General features: G+C 42.4%; 2 protein-coding genes across 2 annotated transcripts; both read right to left on the reverse strand.

Moving 5' to 3' along the window:
- Positions 1-7,996: 7,996 nt before the first annotated feature.
- Positions 7,997-15,418, reverse strand: stpg4 (sperm-tail PG-rich repeat containing 4). Its single transcript, XM_085476754.1, has 8 exons — positions 15,341-15,418; positions 14,796-14,914; positions 14,594-14,650; positions 13,966-14,220; positions 12,221-12,285; positions 11,894-11,939; positions 9,453-9,557; positions 7,997-8,182 (listed from the first exon to the last, which is right to left on the reverse strand). Exons 2-8 carry the CDS (start codon positions 14,823-14,825, stop codon positions 8,123-8,125), a joined length of 618 nt encoding a protein of 205 aa, XP_085332880.1. The 5' UTR covers positions 14,826-14,914; positions 15,341-15,418; the 3' UTR covers positions 7,997-8,122.
- A 2,175-nt stretch (positions 15,419-17,593) lies between these two features.
- calm2a (calmodulin 2a (phosphorylase kinase, delta)) lies at positions 17,594-21,639 on the reverse strand. The gene is made up of 6 exons (XM_085478390.1): positions 21,508-21,639; positions 20,604-20,634; positions 19,451-19,594; positions 19,241-19,347; positions 19,023-19,158; positions 17,594-18,879 (listed from the first exon to the last, which is right to left on the reverse strand). Exons 1-6 carry the CDS (start codon positions 21,508-21,510, stop codon positions 18,851-18,853), a joined length of 450 nt encoding a protein of 149 aa, XP_085334516.1. The 5' UTR covers positions 21,511-21,639; the 3' UTR covers positions 17,594-18,850.
- Positions 21,640-22,955: the final 1,316 nt, after the last annotated feature.

The following is a 22,955-nucleotide window of genomic DNA, read 5'->3' on the forward strand; positions in this document are numbered from 1 at the left end:
AATCAGTAGTTAAATGTAAGTTTTGAAATTTAAGCTTAAAGTGTGGATTTGGTGCTTTATTCAAATGCAGCTGAGAACAGGTGAGTCTTCAACCTGGATTTAAATAAACTGAGTGTTTCAGCTGATCTGAGGCTTTCTGGGAGTTTGTTCCAGATATAAGGAGCATAAAAGCTGAATGCAGCTTCTCCGTGTCTGGTTCTGACTCTGGGAACTGATAAAAGACCGGATCCAGATGACCTGAGGGATCTGGAAGGTTCATACTGGGTCAGGAGGTCATTGATGTATTTTGGTCCTAAACCATTCAGAGCTTTATAGGCCAGCATCAGAACTTTAAAGTCTATCCTCTGACGGACAGGCAGCCAGTGTAAAGACCTCAGAGCTGGACTGATGTGGTCCACTTTTTTGGACTTAGTGAGGTCTTAAAAGACATCTAACATATCTAACATTTTTTCTCATGACTGCGTGCTTTCTGCAGACTTACTGTACTAGCTAGTAGGCAGTTAGCTTGACCTAGCATAAAGTTTAAGCTAATAGAGGAAAAGGATTTTTTTTTCTAAAGGTAAGTAAATCTGTTTACTGTAACTTCAAAAGGTCGATATTTAACACAATGTGTAAAGTCCAAAGTTGTGGAATTTATGCCATTTTTTTTAATAATGCAAAATAGATTTTTGTACTAAGCTATGCTAGTCTTAAATTTACATTTAACAAACAGATATCAGAGCTATATTTACTTTAGTGCCATTCCACAATTCTGACTCTTATGTTACAATTCCCAGTGTTACAGCCTGACAAAAAGTGTTTACAGGTTGGTATACAAGACATTTTTGCCACTGCTGATAGACGGATGCCAACACTGTTAGCTAGCTATGGATACAAGTTGCTAACCTTTCTAGTATTATTAACTTAGCCCTCCACCTTCCTGTGTGAATAAGGTCAGTTGTAGCTCTGAAAGAATCTACATGCACCATCTAAAATCCTTTGCCAGACACTAGAATATCTGATATACCTGCTTATTGATATAAAATAGGTGTTATATTACTCTCACATTGTTGCCACCCTGCTGCCAGCCTAATATTTTGGACATGCTCTGGCACTCATTTTTATGAGGCTGAAATTTTCAAGCAAGCAGGCCCAATAACGCCACAGTAAACAGCAGCCTGGCCAGCAGTTTGTTGTCTTCCATCAATCGCCAGATCCAAAACTTGATAGCCCTCCAGCGCTGTTGGTCCACGTTCCACACACTGTGCGCCAGCGCCAGCACCATTACCCACTTATACAATGACCCCCTTGTTCACTAACAGTTGCTCATTGGAGCTGATTAAATTTTTAAATGTCATTTAATAGAAGTGTAATGTACCTCCTTTGTGTCTGTCAGCAGCTTGAGATGGGCGGTGAAAGGATACCTAGTTAACCTCCCAGTGTGTCGGACCGCCTGCTAAATTCCTTGGTCGTCACCCTTAGTGTAGGGCTGTAGTGTTGAAAGTGAATGAGCCTGAAGCCCTCTGAACATAAACCTGCAAATCTCTTTGTCTATCCCCACTCCTGGTGTTTCAAGGTGATGTGTTATACAGATGGAGCAAGATGGAGCTAGTACTGCAGGGCCATTTTAACTCAACGCAATGTCAGTGAAAACAATGGCTGCACTGTTCAAGGGTTTATTTGTTTGGAGAACTTTAGCTGGGACTTAACAAACCAATAAGAAGTCCCACACCAGTGCTGGATTAGAGTATTTTTAAGTAACCTCACATTCTTTGAAAATTCCAGTGGTCTGCCTTCGTCATCGCTCCGAAGCTGGGTCACATTTTCTCAGCATGTTGTTTAGTGTTAGCTGTTAATTTGACATCCTCAACTCTGGCCCAACGGTGGAGCTGAGTAGCACGGTCAAATCTTGCTGTAAGCTGCCAAAAACACAGATTTATTCCAGACGTTCAGTGATGCGCTGCATTGCTTCCTGAATGGCGACCGGATCTCATTAAGCTGTTCCCAGAAAGAGGAGTCAATGTTTGGGCTGCTTGTACGACTTACCCTGGCACCAGATGTTCTTGTACCCATTAAATGAGAGAATTCCACTGTGCCAGCGCAACTGAAATCATGCTTAAAACACCTTTGCCGCCACATGAAAAACTAGCAGAGGTAAGAAACAAAAAGAAGGACAATGTGTTACTTTGATGTTTGTACTCATCATAGATTAAGAAAAATTGATATGTTGGATTATGTTGATTCCCCACGGAGCCTTTAAGAAATGAGTGTGTGTGCACGTGCTCGCAGGTTTGCGCATCAGTTTGCAAAGCGCATTTTTAAAAAGCAAAAGATCACAAGCGCGTGTGCATTCGCTGCATTGCATGGATGTGCAAGTGTTTATTTTAATGCACCGTGCATCTACGAGGGTGAGCTTGATTGACAACAGAGGAGCGGGTGCCTGGCCGTGCCTGTGGTCAAGGCAGGCTGTGGGAGGTGGAGGGTGTTAAGTCATCAGTATGAGGCATATGTCAGAGATCAGTGCTGTACTGCGGAGATCATTTAGATGAGAAGGGAGGAAGGGCACCAGGGGTTGACGGAGTCAGAGATTACTGGCGGCTTGGTGCCTTGACCGCAGGCCATTCTGGCTGTTTGTTACACACAAACACGCACACATATCTCTCCTACTGTATCTTCCTTGCAAGTGCTGACTGTGGAGATCCAGCTCTCCAGAGAGTGTATGCAAAGCCCCGTGTTAATAAGATTGCCTTCCACTCTGAGTGGTAGTGTATCCTCTTTTGTCTCTGGAATAATGACAGGGGGAATAAGAGACTGGCCCTTCAACCTCATCAAGCTTTTAAGTGTCAGCAACTGAAGGAAAACAGAGTGTGTGTGTGTGTGTGTGTGTGTGTGTGTGTGTGGGAGGGCTTTAACTGTTAATCTAAGTAGATGTGCTATGATAGTGCTGCACAAGACTTCCATGACCACCGTCCCAAATAGTCATGTCAAGACCGTGGCTCAGGGGGTTGGGAATCGCATCTGTAACCGGAAGGTTGCCGGTTCGATCCCTGGGCTCTCTGTCCTGGTCATTGTGTCCTTGGGCAAGACACTTTACCCTACTTGCCTACTGGTGTTGGCCAGAGGGGCCGATGGCGCGATATGGCAGCCTCGCTTCTGTCAGTCTGCCCCAGGTCAGCTGTGGCTACAACTGTAGCTGCCTCCACCAGTGTATGAATGTGAGAGTGAATAGTGGTATTGTAAAGCGCTTTGGGTGCCTAGAAAAGCGCTATATAAATCCAATCCATTATTATTATTATAAAAGATTCAGCCGGATGCCTCAGAAGTAGTTTGTAACCTCTTCCACAGCAGCTGGCTGAATTGTCAGTGGTGTTTTTTGTTACCTCGCAGATGTTTATTGTCTGCTTGGAATGATAATGTGAAAAATCACTGTGGAAATCCTCCATTTTAACATACTGAACCAGACCTAGTGAATTAGTCCCACTTCATGGATTACAGCAGTGAAAGATGCATTTAAATGGGTGTTTTTCTAGAATCATTCGGTCGTTCGGTAAAACAATAAGCTGTAAATGCAACGCTTAGATACAATCAGCTGTACTAAATTGAAATTGTAAGTTCAATTCAATTCAGTTTTATTTGCAAAGAGCAAATTCCCTGAATGAGCTCTGTATTGTAAAATAAAGACTCTACAATATTAGAGAGGAAATCCCAACAAGTACACGACCACTTATGAGCAAGCACTTAGTGACAGTGGGAAGGAAAAACTTCCTTTTAACAGGAAGAAACCTCCAGCAGATCGAGGCTCAGGCAGCATCAGCCATCTGCCGTGACCAGTTGGTAAAAACAGGGATACCTATGAAACTCTAGTTGTCTGGACCAGCGGTCCCCAACCTTTTTTGCGCTACGGACCCGTTTATGTCCGATAATATTTTGGACTGGCCTATAAGGTGTTGTGGATAAATACAACAAAATAAAAACAGTACCGGTACCCCCCCCCCCCAAAAAAAAAAAAAAGATTTGTTCATAATACACGGGAAAAGACACAGGGAAACCGAGTTAATGATAAAAACTATTTTTAAAAAAACAATAAAAACCCTGAAAACCATACATTTCACACCCGAGCCTCAACTCTCGTGGCCCGGTACCAAACGGTTCATGCACTGGTACCAGTCCGTGGCCCGGGGGTTGGAGACCGCTGGTATAGTTGGTCTCCAATGACTCTCCGTAGTCTCTTTTTACCTGCTGAAAGTTTCCCTGTGAATACATCAGCCAGATAAATAGCTTGTAAGTCTGCTGTTTGGGCCTACACATAAGAACGAAGCAAAGGGCTGAAAAGCCCTAAAATATTTCACACAGATGAAGGAAGATGCGATTGCGTGATTACAAAAATCCATTTGATCCCCCATGAATATGAAGAGTATAGGTGAGTGCAGCTTCAGTGTTCAACTAGCAAAGAGATTAGGGTATGCTTTTTTTAAAGTGAGGTAGCTACTGGTGCTCAAACACTTGATGGGAAATTTACAGATTCTGGCCGATTTTCTTTTCTGTGAATCAGCTTTAACATACAGTGGGGCAAAAAAGTATTTAGTCAGCCACCGATTGTGCAAGTTCCCCCACTTAAAATGATGACAGAGGTCAGTAATTTGCACCAGAGGTACACTTCAACTGTGAGAGACAGAATGTGAAAAAATAATCCATGAATCCACATGGTAGGATTTGTAAAGAATTTATTCGTAAATCAGGGTGGAAAATAAGTATTTGGTCAATAACAAAAATACAACTCAATACTTTGTAACATAACCTTTGTTGGCAATAACAGAGGTCAAACGTTTACTATAGGTCTTTACCAGGTTTGCACACACAGTAGCTGGTATTTTGGCCCATTCCTCCATGCAGATCTTCTCGAGAGCAGTGATGTTTTGGGGCTGTCGCCGAGCAACACGGACTTTCAACTCCCGCCACAGATTTTCTATGGGGTTGAGGTCTGGAGACTGGCAAGGCCACTCCAGGACTTTCAAATGCTTCTTACGGAGCCACTCCTTTGTTGCCCGGGCGGTGTGTTTTGGATCATTGTCATGTTGGAAGACCCAGCCTCGTTTCATCTTCAAAGTCCTCACTGATGGAAGGAGGTTTTGGCTCAAAATCTCACGATACATGGCCCCATTCATTCTGTCCTTAACACGGATCAGTCGTCCTGTCCCCTCGGCAGAAAAACAGCCCCATAGCATGATGTTTCCACCCCCATGCTTCACAGTAGGTATGGTGTTCTTGGGATGCAACTCAGTATTCTTCTTCCTCCAAACACGACGAGTTGAGTTTATACCAAAAAGTTCTACTTTGGTTTCATCTGACCACATGACATTCTCCCAATCCTCTGCTGTATCATCCATGTGCTCTCTGGCAAACTTCAGACGGGCCTGGACATGCACTGGCTTCAGCAGCGGAACACGTCTGGCACTGTGGGATTTGATTCCCTGCCGTTGTAGTGTGTTACTGATGGTGACCTTTGTTACTTTGGTCCCAGCTCTCTGCAGGTCATTCACCAGGTCCCCCCGTGTGGTTCTGGGATCTTTGCTCACCGTTCTCATGATCATTTTGACCCCACGGGATGAGATCTTGCGTGGAGCCCTAGATCGAGGGAGATTATCAGTGGTCTTGTATGTCTTCCATTTTCTGATGATTGCTCCCACAGTTGATTTTTTCACACCAAGCTGCTTGCCTATTGTAGATTCACTCTTCCCAGTCTGGTGCAGGTCTACAATACTTTTCCTGGTGTCCTTCGAAAGCTCTTTGGTCTTGGCCATGGCGGAGTTTGGAGTCTGACTGTTTGAGGCTGTGGACAGGTGTCTTTTATACAGATGATGAGTTCAAACAGGTGCCATTCATACAGGTAACGAGTGGGGGACAGAAAAGCTTCTTACAGAAGACGTTACAGGTCTGTGAGAGTCAGAGATTTTCCTTGTTTGAGGTGACCAAATACTTATTTTCCACCCTGATTTACGAATAAATTCTTTACAAATCCTACCATGTGAATTCATGGATTTTTTTTTCACATTCTGTCTCTCACAGTTGAAGTGTACCTCTGGTACAAATTACTGATCTCTGTCATCATTTTAAGTGGGGGAACTTGCACAATCGGTGGCTGACTAAATACTTTTTTGCCCCACTGTAACTGTTCTTCGTCCTTACAATATTACTGTATGCGTTGGACTCAGTGTTGGTCAAGTTACTTGAAAAAACTAATCAGTAACTAATTACTGTAATCCCGTTACTTTACTGATTACTTATTTTCAAAAGTAATTAATTACTTAGTTACTTGGTTACTTTTTAAAAACACGATTTACAAACTGAATAGGTAATAAAGAAATAGATCTTTCAGCCCAATTCTACTTTTTCTGCATAACCCCATCCATCCATCCATTCGCTTCCGCTTATCCTTTTCAGGGTCGCGGGGGGCGCTGGAGCCTATCCCAGCTGTCAAAATGTAATCAAATGGAAACATCTCTTTTTAAAACTTTAAATCCGTTAAATTTATGTATCAAGCAAAAATTTAATTATATGCAACATTGTCTGACTGGAAGAAATTTGTTTAAACCTATTTTCTGCACATTCCAGCACATAAAAGAAAATATTTTTTTTGTGTTTACACTCACTCTTTCAAATAGATGTAAGTGAAACACAGCAGAAAATAAATAAAATCAAAGACTCAGCGGTCCTGTTGCTCTATTTTCACCTGTAAAGCAGGAGTAGGGTAGGCAGAGGTTTACCCTGATGCAGGTGTGCCGCGGCGGTCAGTTGAAGAATCCGCGAGTCTCTCTGTGAATTTCCCATTACGTCGTTGCGCACTCGGTGCTTGCTTGGAAGTTTAGGGGTCCTTTTCGCTGTAAAAGAAGTTTTCTTCCCACGCACAACGGACGCTAATGTTTTTGTCACTTTTTATGGAATCAAACTCAAAGTAAGGTCAGTACTTCCACGCTTTAAACGCTGCACGCTCATACTCTCTCCCACACTTGATATATGATCCACTGTTGATCTGCACACAGCTGTTGTCACAAACGTCGCACTCGGTTACGTCACTGTCATGAGACATTCTCGCAAAAAAAATCACGGTTTTAGTAACGCAGTAACGCAGCGTTCCTACGGGAAAGTAACGGTAATCTAATTACCGTTCTTGCAATAGTAATCCCTTACATTACTCGTTACTTGAAAAAAGTAATCAGATTACGCGTTACTGCCCATCTCTGGTTGTACTTAACACAACACTCAAATACTTAATAAAGTGGGCTTTAATCCCTGGGATCTCATTAACAGAGTCTGGCTGGGACGAAGAGCTGAGTACACCTCAGTTCCCTCAACAACTCTACAATAAAGCAGTGCATGCATGCTCAGCAAAAGTCCTGTCTGGGTAAATAACAGTGTCCAGATTCCTAACAGTAACAGCTTGTTTGTTATATCTGTGCCTATCCCATATTGCATTGTAATCTACAACAGCATTATGTTCACTTAGAGGCGATTCCTATCTGCGCCGCTCTCCGTGTCCCAAGCTTGTTTGTTTCGTTGAAAGAAAGAGCGAGTATGTGGAGTAGGTAGCGATAAGAATAGCTGTTTTATTGTGTGCCACTGCCTTGGCCTCTAATACCGAATGTGTTATCTGAGGGTGCAGCATGCCACACTAAGCTATGTGCATGTGACGCATGGCTGAGCAGCATTCCTCCTCCTGAGTGCATCGCAGGGCAGAGATAGTAGGAAGGCAAAGGCAGCCTGACTGCCAACAGAGAGGGAAAGAGGAGCGAGAGAGGGAAGAGAGATGAAGGGAGGGCGCAATACCGGGAACATGTAGTTAAGTGGAATGAAGTACCCTTTGTTGTAGATAAGATCATTCTGCTTCCCTGGCCGGCGTCACTAAAGCAATTTGAGCACGACGAATGTAGCTGATTATGTTGTTGGCAGACCACAAAATCCCTCACTGACATGCAGATAAACGTTGCTCCAAGTAATAAAAGACCAAAGGTTTCCCCTCTTTCATGCAGCCATGATTTTACTTTTATCTTATATTTAAAACACTGGATTATGTGACTTCACTCTGTAAGTTGAAACAATGACTAAATGCAGGGATGCTTGTATCATGGAAAATTAAGACGGCTCCTTAACATCTTTGTGCAAACGACTTCCTGAAAGGATCATAGGCCCCCGGTCCTGGAGTGTTCTGTGAAATACACAAGTAACTGTAATTACTTTTCAATTTATAATATATTGTCAGTTTGTAGCTTTCTAGTATGAATTCAAATAATTCTAAATGCTGTAACCTTTGATTGCTAACAAACAGGAGACTGCAACCAAAGAAACAAACAAAGTGTAAGCAATATGGGGTCTAAGCTTCAACACATCTCAGTATTTAATATCCAAGTACTCCAAACACTACAGGAAGAAGGGAACGCCATTCATTCAGAAGATATCCCCTCAGTTGGTGTTTGGTGCAGAGCGGTTTCTATCACATCCATTTAAAAATTACCCATGAGTGTTCAGCTGAAAGCCTAATCATACAATTCACACCATTAGCTTTCTTATAAGATCGTTCAGTGAGACTCTACGGCCCATGGACGGAGGCATTGTCTTCCTGAAAGAGAGCACTCCATCGGAATGGAAATGTTCACAGTATATAGATTATAAATTAGAACAACTTTGTATTGATCCGCAATACAAAAGGCATGTCTGTGAGAATCGTAATGTATGGATGTTACTACAGGTTGAACCCTAATGTATCTGTAATAATTTATAGACTACATCTACTCTGCTGAAACAATCTGATAGAAATAGTTGCTCTTTTATTCTATATTCTGCTCTATGCATACTGTTACAATGGTCCATACTTATATGCAATAAATAAATATGGTCAATGTTTCAAATAATGAGAATACCTGCGAGCCAAAACTGTGCAATGCATTAAATTGTCGGCCATATTTCCTAAATGCAGCTGTTATTTTAGGCACTTTCCTTACTGAAACACTAACCAGTTGATCACTATTGACTAAATATCCTGCCATCTGTGCCTCAACCCTCTATTGAAGTCATTTAGGACTTTTCCTCCTGCAGTCTTATGCAAAATTAGAATCGTCCGCGCCTGCTAGACTCATTGTTTTGCTTTGCATCTGCTTTCTCTTTTAATCTGTCTCCAGTCCGTGTTATCCGTGCCCCATTAAATAAATTCGGTGTGTGTTTGATTTCTTTATCTGTTACATAATCTTGTGATGTTATATTTTATTTACAGGAGTTATCTAAATCCCGTTTAATAACTAATCCCTTTAAAATCAGATGAATTTCCATTAAAAGCATGTAAAAATATGATCATCATTGAAACAAATTGAAAAAGCACCTAATAACATAAAAATGTTCTAATGCAGCTAATGTAAAATACGAAGTCTTAAATTAGTAATTACGGCATGTAGAAAAACACAAGAAATGTAAATAAGACTCACTGAGTGCACACCGTGTAGCCGCGGCAACGTGGATTTGAAACAGGAAGTGATGGCTTTAGCTGGTTTGGTCTGTGGGTTGTAGTGGCATGGAGCAGGGCCATCTTTCTGAAGGAAATAGCAAGAAAATATTGATGTGTCTAGCTCTGTGATTAACCTCCAGGGTGCTTACCCACCAAGCTTAGAGCAAAATTGTCGAAGACTAAATAGAAGATGAAGATGTAGCACCAAGATGGCCAAAATGTTCCAGAACAAGAAGCTTCACCAACTAAAGGTTGATATCAGCCATTTCTATCTTTTATATACAGTTCACAGGTTCATGGTGCACTACTATTGCACACCATGTCCTCTATCATTTTTAATTCCTTGGCTCTTTGATGTTTGCTCATGAAAACCTGTTGTTGTCCCAGTCTGATACTCAGTGATCTGAAGGATGTGCTAACCATGTACACCACTTCTATTTCGAGGTCTTACATTTAAGACATACAATATATCAATTCAGTCCTGACTTTTTAACCTTTGCCAGCAGATGTGTGGTACACAGATTAGCAGCGCGGTCACTGGTTCAAGCCCTGACTGGAGCCTCTCTGCGTGGCGTTTGGATGTCCTACCTGTACTTGTGTGGGTTTCCTCTTCTTCCCACATTCTAAAGACATGTTAGGTTAACTGGTGAGTGTATATGAGATAAAGTGTATGGAATAAAGCACAGTATGAACTTATGGCATTAGTCACACGTGTCTTGGCTAAAGAGCTTTGAGTGGTCGCTACAACAAGACAAGCACTTATATAAATATCAGCGCATTTCATCACAGGTACATTCAAGGCTAGTTTCTGTCAGAACTCGGTCAGTCCTTCTTCCTCTCTGTGCCTTTCACTTCTCCTTTCCCGTTACCCACTAACACACATACTGGTCATCACCAGCGGCGTGCCATGCAGAAATAGCATCACCCCTCCTCCGCTCTCCTCCCCAGACATAAGACTGTCGTCCTGTCCCTGAACACAGGACGGGCCTTTTATTTTCCATCCCTCCTTGATTCTGACAGAAGAAGACAGGATAGTGCTTTTTTCCCCTCTACCCTTCTCCTTGCAGCAGTGGCTACTACCATTACATGCCATTTGATTCCAGTTGCCAGCTCACTTGATCCTCGGTACCCTGCCTGCCAGCACCTCGGCACGCCTGCCTCATGCTAACAGAGGTGCTAATGCAGGTGTATTTCATGGGAGTCATCAGGCAGCTGTGAAACTCTTGTGCATGTGTGTTTGGGCCAAAGCACTTGGCATACTTTCCTGCTGCGGTACAGTGTGTAAGAAAGGCTCTCCTGGGCGACGTAGGTACCTGGCATATTCTGCAAATGTCTGTGAAACTTTTCAACTTTGACGTCTTTTTCCACCGGTGCCTTGATATTCATTAAAGTTTTAAACCTTTCTAAGATTAGGTGAAATCAAAAAAAGAAAGAAATATCTCTAAAAGATTTTCTTAAGGAAAGTTTTATAGAACTTTGCAGTTTTCAGTTGTGTAGTTGAAGGTATCACTACTTTATGGGAAAAGTACAAATGGAAAATAATAATAACTCCATCCACTGGGTAGATCTCAAATATGTTCAGCCGATTAGAAAAGACATGAGATTTCTTCCTCTGGGGGTCCTAAATGAATGCCACTGCCAGCTGTACAATAGGCCACATTAACAGATAACAATAGAGAACATCCACATCAGAATATGTGCAATTTTTAAATGAATTCAGGTGAGTTTAAATCTCAAGGCTTAAATCTCAGGTAGTGCAGTTAAATCAAAAGAACAACATATAAATCTGAGACGCAAAATTTCACCAGAAAGGAGAAATTAAGTCAAAACAAGCTAAATAAGTAAATTAAATAAATATACTCCATGTAAGAAAGTCAGATTCGTGTTTTTCTGAGTTACAAGTGGAAAGAAATTTCACACCGACTTCTTCATCACATACCATTAAGACTCCTCAGCTTTGATATTCTAATGTTTCCCACATGCAGCTGCTTAACCTTTGACAAAAAAATCTTGTCTCTGAGTTGCTTTGACACCAGCGATGGCAGAAAACTGCTCCCAGCTCTGTAGTAATAACACCCTCGGGATTTCTTAGCGCCTTTCCTTCTCTGTCAACACTCAGCAGCTGCCAGCGCAGCTCAAATATCCATCGGCTACCAGCACCGACGCTGCAATTTGAACTAAAGCTGACTGGTCAACCAGAGCAGTGCCATAACAGGCCTTCAAATGGGGGAAAACGATACAGTCAGAGCGCCCTGGGATCGGTTTTCTTCAACCCTTGCGGTTGTCATAACTGCCTTGTGCACATTAGGTCATAGCTTGTAATCAAAACCTATTGAAAGTGTATTGTAAGGAAACTTTTTGTGGACAATGGAAAGACTGAATGGTGTTAATAATTGGTCCTGGCGATCAGATCCTACTTACAGGCAGAAAGCTGATCCGCTGCACAGTCGAGCGAAACATCACATGCCTGCGAGAACAGGAGATAAGAGAAGGAAGGGGGCAAAAGAGCAAATAACAATAAGGAGAAAAAGTGAGAGAAGAAATGGATAAGGAAGTTTGTGATCGACGGCAGAGGAAAGGAGAGAGCAACCTGGTGATTGCTCCTCCATCTTTGAGCTGCATGGAGGTGAGAGAGGGAACCAGAAAGCCGGATGAGGAGGAAGGATTTCGCGATCAAGGGATGATTCATGGCTTGTCTGCGCCGCTGTGATCTGAAAGTTAAAGAGTGGCTGTTTGTCGAGCGCTTACTTGCAGGGAATCTTCTCCACTGGTCTCGCTGTCACATTGTAGTCACATGGCGAAGTGTTTATGTGCTGGCAGAAGGAGAATAAGAAGATAAAGATGTTTTTTTTAATATATACACCAAAGTATCACCCTGAGTTTGTTTTTGTTTTTTGAGGGGGGCACCTATTGTGCTTTAAGTAAAGTATGGATGATAGCTGGTTACATCCAAACAGACTTCCACAACGGAGCAGTGAATAAATATTGCTGAAGTAAATTACACCCCTAGGCTAGTGAAAGCAGAAGTCTATCATTCAAAAGTTTCTGCTCATAATGACTTCAGTCTCTATGGGGAGGTTCCCAGGTTTGACTCCAGGGCCTGAAATCTATACCTGCTAAACTTTACTGTTAGTATATGTGGCTGTAAAATAAAAGATTTTTCTCTTTTTTATTGTTTTAACAAATAACCATTTACTCTTCCACGCATCAATAACCTTGACTTGCTGTATTTATTTTTAGTTGCATAAGAGCCAGATTAGTTTGATCATATTTTCTTGTGCTGTGTGGCACGAAGTGAATTCAGCTATGTGAAGGAAAACGTTTCCACTGGACTACATGCAGTGCTATGGAAAGCTAAGTAAAGCCTTGCTGTTTCTATTGGATTTAATGGGGCTGGTAATGTGGTCTAATGTCTAATCAGATGCATTTGATTGATTGATTATTAGCAAACGCAAGCATTTCTAGTTTGCTCGTCTGGAGCATTCATGTGTGTGTTAACTGCAAATTCAGGGTCAGACCGTACAATGCACAGAGAAACTGCAAAAAACAAAGGGTTGTCAAGCTAATATGTCTTGTTTTAAGTAAAAAAAAAAATGCCAATGAAACCAGTGAAACTTCTCCAGTTTTTCTCTAGTTTCAAAATTCACTGTTTGAAACAAGTTCCTTCGACTCACTGAAATGTTGCCCTGTAGCTGATTGTGTCTTCTTTTAAGTGTAATGAGATAATTTTGACTAGAAAATAAGACAAATATATTTGGTAAGATTTTGAGTTTTTGTAGTGTAGTGGACAGCGCTGTGTTTGGCAAATCCACACAGAACATATCAGCACAAACACCTGATACCAAGTGTCAAGGACAATGGTGGAGGGCTGGTTATTTGGGCTTGTTTTGCAGCCACGGGACCTGGGAACCTTGTACTCATTGAGTCAGCCATGAACTCCTCTGTAGAGTGTTCTGCAGTCAAATGTGAGGCCCTCTGTCCAACAGCTCAACATTGGCCCAAACTGAGTCATGCAACAGGACAATGATCCTAAACACAGCAGCAAATCCGCAACAGGATGCGTTAAAATGTCTCAGAGTCTAAACTGAAATGCTGTGGCAGGACCTTTAGAAAGCTGTGTATAAACTAATGCCTTTAAGAAACTGATAGTCGTAAAGAAGCTCCCCACCTTGATTTGTTGACATCATACTGGGTTATTTAAGCTATCTCAGTGATTAAATGTTAAGTATAACTTCTTCACGCTAAAAGAAAGGGGAACAATTTAGAGGTGCACCTTGTTTTACCGGTTAGTAGGTAGTTACTGGAGCCACCTAATATTGAACTGGGCTGTACCTGACCCACAATGTAAACCTTTGTTAACTCAAGAAAAGAAGCTTCATACTCAGCAGCAACTGGTTGGTTACACATGGCTTCTGTCTCAAGTGAAAGCAAAACTAGAAAGCAAAAACTATGAAAACTTTCAAAAAGGATCAGTAAATGAGTCTCAGTGCTACCTTGTCTCTAATTCCAAGGGTGAAAATGTCGGGTCGGGGGCAGTTCTTGAAAGAGTAGGAAGCCTGGTGCATCAGGACTTCCTGGGTGGAGTCTGTATATTCATACGCTCCAGGCAGCAGCAGATCCCCCTTACGCACACCCAGGGTCTGAGTTTTTCTGCCCACACCTTTGAAGCCGTAAGTTTTTTTCACAGGGTTCAGGTCAGCCTCCTCAACGAAGTCTCGGACGTGGTAGGTTCCCGGGATGGGTGTGTCCTGGAAGAGTGGGAGCATGGGGAATCTCTGACCCACGTTTCTTAATTTCATAACTATTTTACAACAGTTCAAAGTCTGACATTTTGGAACAATGCAAGAGCAATGCTGCAGTAAGTTCATGGATGGGTGACCTCATGAGAGACAGCTGTTGAATTCCACTGAAGATGCCAATTTCACTCAATTTCCAGCAACCAGAATGATCGAAATCATTGATTAGTTGAAGGTTAATATTAATGTCATTATTTTCTAATGCCTGTCGTTGTGATGTGTCATTTTACTCATGCATGTAAGTGGCATGTGGGTTTTGGGCTGTGCTGAAGCACACACTTGGTTTCAGAGAGTCCGTGAAACCAAACAGCAGTGCGACACCTACTCTCAGTGCTCCCAGCCACCAGCTCCCCCGGCCACACAGCTCCACCGTGTCATCACCCTGCAGATAGGGACGAGGCACAGGTCACACCAGACTGCTTCTGCTATGATGACATCGCTATGCCAACGATGTGTTGATTCGTCTCCCACCTTGTCCTCATGAAACCACACACAGAGTTATGAGGGTTTTAAAGATAAAGCCTCACCTTATCTGTCCTGTGACCACTCCGGGACATGTCACCGGCTTCAGAGGCGACTTTGTTTCATCGTCCTGCGCCGCGCTCGCTGTCGTTCACTATCTGCTTAGTGGGAGATCCAGTGACACCTGACCACCATTAAAACAGGGATCGTTACTATAGCAGCAACTCCACTATCGATCAATTTTTCAACAAGCTGGCCTCGCAAGGGGAGCTAAATTTAGATTGGCTAGTTTGGCTGAGAGTAAGACACATCGGTGAGTCAGCACCGAGTTGCTGTAGGTGCTGCAGGTGGTTATGTGGTTGTCACTGTCTGCATCCCATCCATCCATCCATCCATCATCTTTCATTGTCCAGTTTCCATAATCATAGGGATGGCAATATTCAACATGTGATATATGGAGGAATACTGTCAATTTAATAAGAATACACAGAAAACAAAGCAAGACTGCATCTCTTCTTCATCACTGTCTGCAGGAAAACTGTGTGTGTGTGTGTGTGTGTGTGTGTGTGTGTGTGTGTGTGTGTGTGTGTGTGTGTGCAAACGCTCACACCTGAGATCGTACTCCAGGATGAACTCTTCTTCCCTCTTTATTTCAGTACAGCAAAATTCAAGACCGCCAGCTGAAGCGAAAATCTCACTCTGGGAACAGAAAGCGCTACACTCGGCCCGGTTGCCAGGCTACATGCAGCACATGGCTGGAAGGAGCCAAGAATTCATGCTTCCGCTGCTTGTCAAGGAAGTCTCATGTGACACCACAGCGCACTAGGAGACATACACACATCTTCACCCTGACTCCCTCATGTACAGTCATCTCCAGTTCGGACAAGGCATGAATGCAGGAGACAGCTTCAGCCTAGTGTCGCATGTGCAGCGTAATTAACAACTTTTTTTATAAGCAGGCTGCGATGACACTTCATCTGTGAGGGTAATTTTTTTTCTTTTTTAAAAAAAAGTCTTGTGATAATTGGTTTTAACACGATCAGAGTTTCTTGTGTGATCGATTCACACCTGAAATCGCCGTGGTGTTCCTTTTCGTTCTGTGCCTTGGAACTGCAGCTGGTGCCGCGTGAAAGCAAGAACCCACTCATTTGTGTCACTGCACATGACACGAGACGAAGCAGAGTCAGATCGGGGGGTAGTGCAGTTACCTTTTCTGTGTGCTAGCTGTTACCTCGGTGCATTTTGTAATGCTCTAAATGTTTAAATGTGCTTCCACAAGGGAGCTCTGAGTATGCATGATTGGCCAAGCCACAAACAACTGCAGCCTGCACTGCTCCCGGGGGGGTGGAGGTCAGACCCTTCACATAACTTCACACATAAGACAAGTTTCATCCGGTTCAGCATTATGATAAAAGCTACAACACCACACTTGGTGGATGTTCATTCAACTTTTACAGCAAATGAACAAATCACCAGTACAGTGCTGTGCAAAAGTCTCGAGTCTTAATATTTTGCTGAGAAAATGAGAAATAGGTGCAAATTTAAATAGAAATTCAATGTATGAGGCAAAAAAAAAGACTTTGTACAATTCTAATTAGCTTGAAATTCAATATGACCACCTTTGTTGTTTAACTGTAGACACTCAGTGCTGTACCTTCCTCCTGACATCTTCCACACATGTTGATGATGATTTGAACCAGAGATTCTACATTTGGATTCATCACTCCATGAGACCTGTTGCTTCTGATTTTCAGTCTAGTTATTGTGTAATTTGGTGATGCAGCCTTTTCCCCGTTACCTTTCCTTGAGAATGATCTTCCGACAGCCACCCACTCCACTGAGGGTATTTCTGATGAGGCCTCAGTGAAACATAGATGGATCAACCAAAGCACCAGACACAGGTCTCAGGTCTGTGTCAAGTCTTTGCCGGGTTTCTATTTCCTAAGGAAGTGACTTTCAGATCCTCTCCACATGCTATTGATTTTGAAAGCTGCCACTTCTTCCGTCCCCGACTTGTCTAGGTTTCTCAGTTTTTCAAGGACACACTTCACACTGTCAACAAGTTTTCAGCTTGTTGGTGCAAAATAGCTACTTTATGCCTGTCAAACATATCTTTGACATTTTTCATAGATTAAAAGTACAAGTCTGGATCATTGGACGTAAAATACAAATATATAAGGAGCGGTTCCAGACATTTGTTCAGTACCATATGACACAAAAATACTTGTACTAAATATTCAGGCTTTCAGGTACATGCATCCAGCAAACTCAGTTAAATTATTTTGATTCGTCATAGATATGGTTGGAATAAAATCAAGAACAAGATCATCCCTAGTAATGAAAAATTAAATTGTACGTTTGGGTTTTTTAGCTTAGTTTTCTGACCTGACACTTTCCCATCTACCTGTATGTGTTACTTTTATAACCTTCATTATAAAAGATTGGGACCTGATCCAAATTTTAGACAGCTGAGAACACCCAGCATCTTCTGTCAGTCTTTGGATTCCCTACTTGAATAGGTCGTCTGATCATCCTATCATTTAACCTGTCAGCGCTCCTGTTTGGAACAGGTTTCCTTTCAGTCACCCAGTTGCAGCAGCTCATTAAGGTATGCAAACTGTTTTAAAATGTATTTGCATATTTTGATTTGTGCAGATATTTGTATTAGAAATGCAAATTACAAGGTGATTCCTTGATCCCTACCACCAGTGGATTCAACAACAATAAACTTAGCTGTATGCAACATCACATTTACTGCAACGCTGCAAAAGCCAGATGCACATCTTCAAAGTGCGGTGATTGCATCCCCCCTCCCAAAATGGGCTGCAAAAAACAGCAAACAAATTTCACACGGGAGGCAGCACAGAGGTCCACAATAGAGCTTTATTTTGTCATTCATCAAAATAACAAACTTAGTATCTCTGCAAGCTACTGTAACAAACTCATCAGAAATAAAACAGAAAATAAGAGTCCCACACAGGTACACCTATTTACACCATGGTTTCTGATACATGTTCAGTCACCCACATCTTATGATTGGGGGCAAATGCCACGCAAGACATGAGGCAGTCAGGTCCTACATGGTGCTGTGCTGGCTCTAACACACGGCCTATGCAGTCAGATGGGCGAGCTGGACAGTACAAGGCTAATCTAATTTCGAGTACCATTGTGTGTACTTCAAAATAGAAGCCTTTGATCCCACTCAGTGCTTTTATTTTAATGACAATGCACATCTGACGTGAGCTTTTCTGAACATTAAGAGGCATTGGCTGATGCTCCTCAGTGCTGTGGGGAGGGGGGTTAACAGGGGGACTTAATTGGTAAACATCTCATGTATTCCAAGCAACAAGAAGAGAAAAAGAAAAAACCAAACCTATCAAAACTGGAGCATCCTGTCTTCAATACAAAATGGGAATTATTACAGGGTATACAAACTCAACAATCCATAACCGAAAACAAGACAATTTTCAAATATGGGTAGATTGTAAATTTTATTGGAAAAAAAAAAAATATACAACTTGGAATGGATTATTTGACCTGTGGTCATTTAAAAAAAAAAAAAAAAAAAAAAGAAAAGAAAAGAAAAGAAAAGAAAAAAAAAGTGAGTAAAACATTAAAAAGCATGGTAAAATTTGTCATTTTTCTGGTATATAGAACAGCAGATACAAAAAGAGTTTGTACGAGTACCTAGGAGATACACCCGTGTCATTTTTTTGCAGTAGTGCAATGCTGAGATTTCCATATATACTTTGTCCGTAGTCCATGCAGAGTTTCAACTTCTCTACATCGTTTCCATGCCAACAGTGTTGCCAAGTGACAACCAGCTGACAGGTTTCCAATGTCACCATGCGTGGAGGGGGCCCCGAGCACATAACAGGAAAATTCCAAGTTCTCCAGCTTCCAGGGGCCTCCACGGCATCTGGTTGTATGACCGTTCTGTCACTCCAAAACACCATGACAGCAAAAGAAAGGGACATGGGGACAAGAGCCTATGCAGTTTACATGCAGTTCCTTTGGACAGCAGAAGGGGCAGGGATGAATAGGGGCTATTAAGATTTTACAGATAAATTACACAAAGAAAAAAGGCAAATTATTTATATACGAAATCTGTACAAGGCCTTCACTTCGCCGTCATCATTTGTACGAACTCTGCAGGGTTGAAGAGGGGGAAAAAAAAAAAAAAAAAAAAAATTATACATTTAATGTCAGCCCAAAATTTTTCCCAAAAAAAAAACCCACACAAACAAAAACAACAACCCCCCCCCCCAACTAATAGAGAACTATATACCAACCTTCATAGTTGACCTGTCCATCCCCATCAATGTCTGCTTCTCTGATCATTTCATCCACCTCTTCATCAGTCAACTTCTCACCAAGGTTTGTCATCACATGGCGCAGCTCAGCAGCACTGATGTAGCCATTCCCATCCTGAGAAATCAGGTCAGTCAGTGAGCTCCCCTTCTTACAAACTACAGTGCATATGTACACTAGAGCAGCTGGATGCATTTACCTTGTCAAAGACACGGAATGCTTCTCTGATCTCCTCCTCGCTGTCTGTGTCCTTCATCTTCCTGGCCATCATGGTAAGAAATTCTGGGAAGTCTATCGTTCCATTTCCTGAAGAAAAGAAGTTTTTAAGAAGCAGCACATTTGAGCTACTGACATCTAGCACAGTGACTGTAAACTGCTGGAAGCCTTTGAGGTTTGATCGAGTTCTCACCATCAGCATCCACTTCATTGATCATGTCCTGCAGTTCTGCCTCTGTGGGATTCTGGCCCAGAGAGCGCATGACTGTGCCCAGCTCTTTGGTTGTGATGGTGCCATCTCCATCCTTGTCAAAGAGTGAGAAGGCCTCCTTGAATTCTAGTTGCAACAAAGAGAGTTGGCTTTTTAGTGAGGGGAAAAAACAAAACAAAAACCACACCTGTAAAGCAATTGGCAACAACTGGCAAGACACCACAACATCATGTCAAAGCCCACTTTTAAGACCAAGCTCATAATTGTATCATTAAATGTCCATATAAATCAACTCCGAGATACTGATGAGACCCTCTTGAGTTCCAACTACAAGTTTCTGGCTAAACAAGAGCACCGACCGCGAGGTGGAGCAGCAGAGGGCAAAGTTGTGCTACATCAACGACAAATGACAGCCCCATGCAGCTTTGGTGGAGCCCTGAGGGATGACGAACAATGACACACTCATCAAGCGTGATGAGGCCAACGGGAAATGTGTAGTGGCGTGCAGCAGCTTGTCAGTGTCAGGAAAACTATGAACCTGCCCTGCCATTTCCAGGGTCAAACACATAGGGCAACACCCCTTTTTTGTTCTGACAGAGAGGGCCTGCTGTGCACAGCGGGAATATCAACAGGGACCGATTTCCGTGGGACAAGCCGCAGGTCATGCGGGAAGGTATAAGGAAGCCACTAAATCGTATGAATCATCTTTATAGACTTTACAGGCCTGCATTATTTACATAACACCTTATTGTAGCATACCAGCGCACCAAGCCCAGTATACTACCACAAATGTTCTTGTAGCACTCCCATTTCATGAGCAAGTACCTCACACCATACGCAAGCATATAAAGGTGAGCACCAACAGCTCGCCAGAACGCACAGCTCTTTCAGATTACATCATTTATTACATGGCAACCATGAAAATGCAAAGTTTTCCATGAGGGAGTCCTTAAGCGCTCCAGTGCCAGTAAGCAACAGCGGTTTCTTTCATTCCAGTTTTATGACCAGCAGGCTGCTCTGTGGAACGCCTTAAAAGGCAAAAGTATAAATCCACTGCAATGGGATGCAAAGATCCATAAGGTAGGCCACTTGCAGTTATGAGGAAAAGTAGAAGATCAATGCAGCCATGTCTTACCAGCAATCTGCTCTTCTGTAAGTTGATCAGCCTGCAATATACACGAACAAAAAACAGCTTTTAGTATGCCAGACAAGAAAAATAAAAAATATACACACGCCTCGCGTTACACTTAACCCCCCCATGCTGGTTTACGTGGATTCTCTCAAATCTACAGCCGCGTTTTGGCACAGCTGCTACAGCTGACGAAAATTATGTTATTACAACAGCAATATTTAGTACTACCAGTAAATTTGCACAAAGGCATTTTCTTGACTGTAAGCCAACACTTTGTCCTACAGAAGAAGGAAAGAAAAAAAAAAAAAAAAAAAAGATCGCCACGCCATTGGCAATTGCGCGAAATATTGGAGCGATCTTCGAAGACCCCAAATTTGCGGTATAAAATTAATGTTGTACAATTTGGCGGTAAACGTTAGCTAGGCAGAGCCGCACTTAGCTAGCTACCATTACATGCCGGTTCATCAACTCAAGACAACGCCACACACGTTCAGCACAATGAGTGACTAATACAGCAAGTAATACCGCGTTTAGCAAATAGTCACAATACAGCTTACTCGGTTAAAGGATACTAGGCGGGACACTAGCTAGGACGCAGCTGAACTGCCATAAAAAGCAACGTTATTGGGACACTCGACGCACATGCACCATTTTAAGTGTAAATGCGTAAACGGTGCTCAACAGACGTTATACTCTCATTCAGACTAAACAGAAGCTTCCTCGGACGGGTTAGTTTTGCCTATCTACTGTAAAGAAGACGTTTACTCGGCTAGCAATGCGGTAGTTACAGCAGGCATTTTTGAGTTACGTTTTATTTCCGTTCATTCCGACCGGAAAAAAAAATAACGGGTTAGAGGTTTACGAACGGATCCAACCCGCAAATGAAAGCCAGTCTTATTTCCCTTACCATTTCGATGTAGATGTAGTGGCTGGTTCACGACAAATTCGTAATAACCCTAAGCCGAATAAGCTTTCAACACTCTCTATGAACACACTGACACAGAGGCAACTGGACTCGCCTTTAACGGCTATTCGAAACTCCTCCTCTTTTTTAATATCAATCCGCCAACTCGCCTCTTCTACAGGTCCCTAATTATTATTATTTTAAAAATCGTAATCGATATCTATACAGTAAGAACAAGAAACAAGTTAAACATTCATCTATGAATGCTGTGAAGGTTTCGGCTCTGATATTTATAATCACACCGCGTATCCCCTGCGGTCTACATAACGGCGGATTAATACTTTCTGCTACTACGTGATGGGGCACAAGCTGTAGCCGAAAGAAATCGCGCTTTCTGATTGGTTTGTTTGTACCTGCAATGCGTCACTCCCATGGTCTGCGCTGCCGCTGCATCTTATCCATAGACATCTCAGTCAGTGCCACAGGCACAGCAGACAAGCTTGTTGCATAGTGTGTATACATATGGGCAACGTCTTCAGAGAAGCACAATAACACAATTCTGATAAGTAATTAGCTACCAGTAAGAAAAATGATTACTTGTAAATGAGCTAGCACTGACCCAGTTTGTGCTTCTATTTATTCTATTACTGCAGTTTTCTCATTTCTGATTGCATTACTTATATTTTATTAGTGTGCTGATAGCCATGCTGTTTTAAATGGCTGTTACAAGGTTACCCCAGACTGATCCTGCGTTCCTCCTTTCTGCTGTGCAAGTGTTCATCACTTCGAATTTTATGCATAAGTAGATGCAGCGTCAGGGATGGAGTGTTTGGGTCTAATAGTTAGGTGTTACAGCTCATGCATGTGTGCGAGTGTGTGCACTGTGCACATTTAGATGTGTAATATGTAAGTGGGTCTGTTGCTGTCAGATGATGCTCGGGTCTCATTGTGCTGCTGCTGGTGTGGATTGGAGTATCTGATAGCCTGATTGCTTATGCCTGACTGCTCTCCTGTCTCCCAGTGACCACCTGTCTCTACCCTGGCCCTGTGGGAGACGGCGGGGAAGAAGGTGGAGGAGGGTGGACAGAGATGTGTGAGGAGAAAGATTTGAAGAACAACTCTGGAATGTACTAGAATCTCCAATGTGCCTAAACAGCCTCAACCCCCTGCCTTTCTCCCAGTTCTTCTTATTATTAGAGACGAATGTCACACTATAAGCATAAGCAGAATTTGTCACATTTATATGGAAGAAATGATGACCCAGAGTGCTTTCCGATTCCATCTGGGCTGTTTACAGAAGTGCTGTTGATCGTGCCCTGTGAGCCGCTGAGCAGCCTCAGAATGAGCCGGCCAAGCCCACTCTACAATTGCGAAACAAAAAGTAACTAATCTGAATCGTACTGGATTCTTTTCATTGAACTCTGTTTTGTTATTTTCCCCTATTGAGGTTT

Source organism: Copadichromis virginalis, linkage group LG13 (assembly GCF_057382275.1).
Source record: "Copadichromis virginalis isolate Kocher_CV1m ecotype Utaka linkage group LG13, C_Virginalis_male_GT1.1, whole genome shotgun sequence".
In the NCBI taxonomy this organism is placed as follows: domain Eukaryota; kingdom Metazoa; phylum Chordata; class Actinopteri; order Cichliformes; family Cichlidae; genus Copadichromis; species Copadichromis virginalis.

Excerpts from the sequence above, each read along its gene's own strand:
- stpg4 (XM_085476754.1), bottom strand. The coding sequence starts at position 14,825 with ATGTCCCGGAGTGGTCACAGGACAGATAAG. Across the intron at positions 14,651-14,795 it reads GTGGTCACAGGACAGATAAG|GGTGATGACACGGTGGAGCT; the intron begins GTGAGGCTTTAT and ends CCCTATCTGCAG. Across the intron at positions 8,183-9,452 it reads GGCTACACGGTGTGCACTCA|AACACTCCAGGACCGGGGGC; the intron begins GTGAGTCTTATT and ends TGTATTTCACAG.
- calm2a (XM_085478390.1), bottom strand. Across the intron at positions 19,348-19,450 it reads CAATGAAGTGGATGCTGATG|GAAATGGAACGATAGACTTC; the intron begins GTGAGAACTCGA and ends TCTTTTCTTCAG. Across the intron at positions 18,880-19,022 it reads TGGACAGGTCAACTATGAAG|AGTTCGTACAAATGATGACG; the intron begins GTTGGTATATAG and ends TCAACCCTGCAG.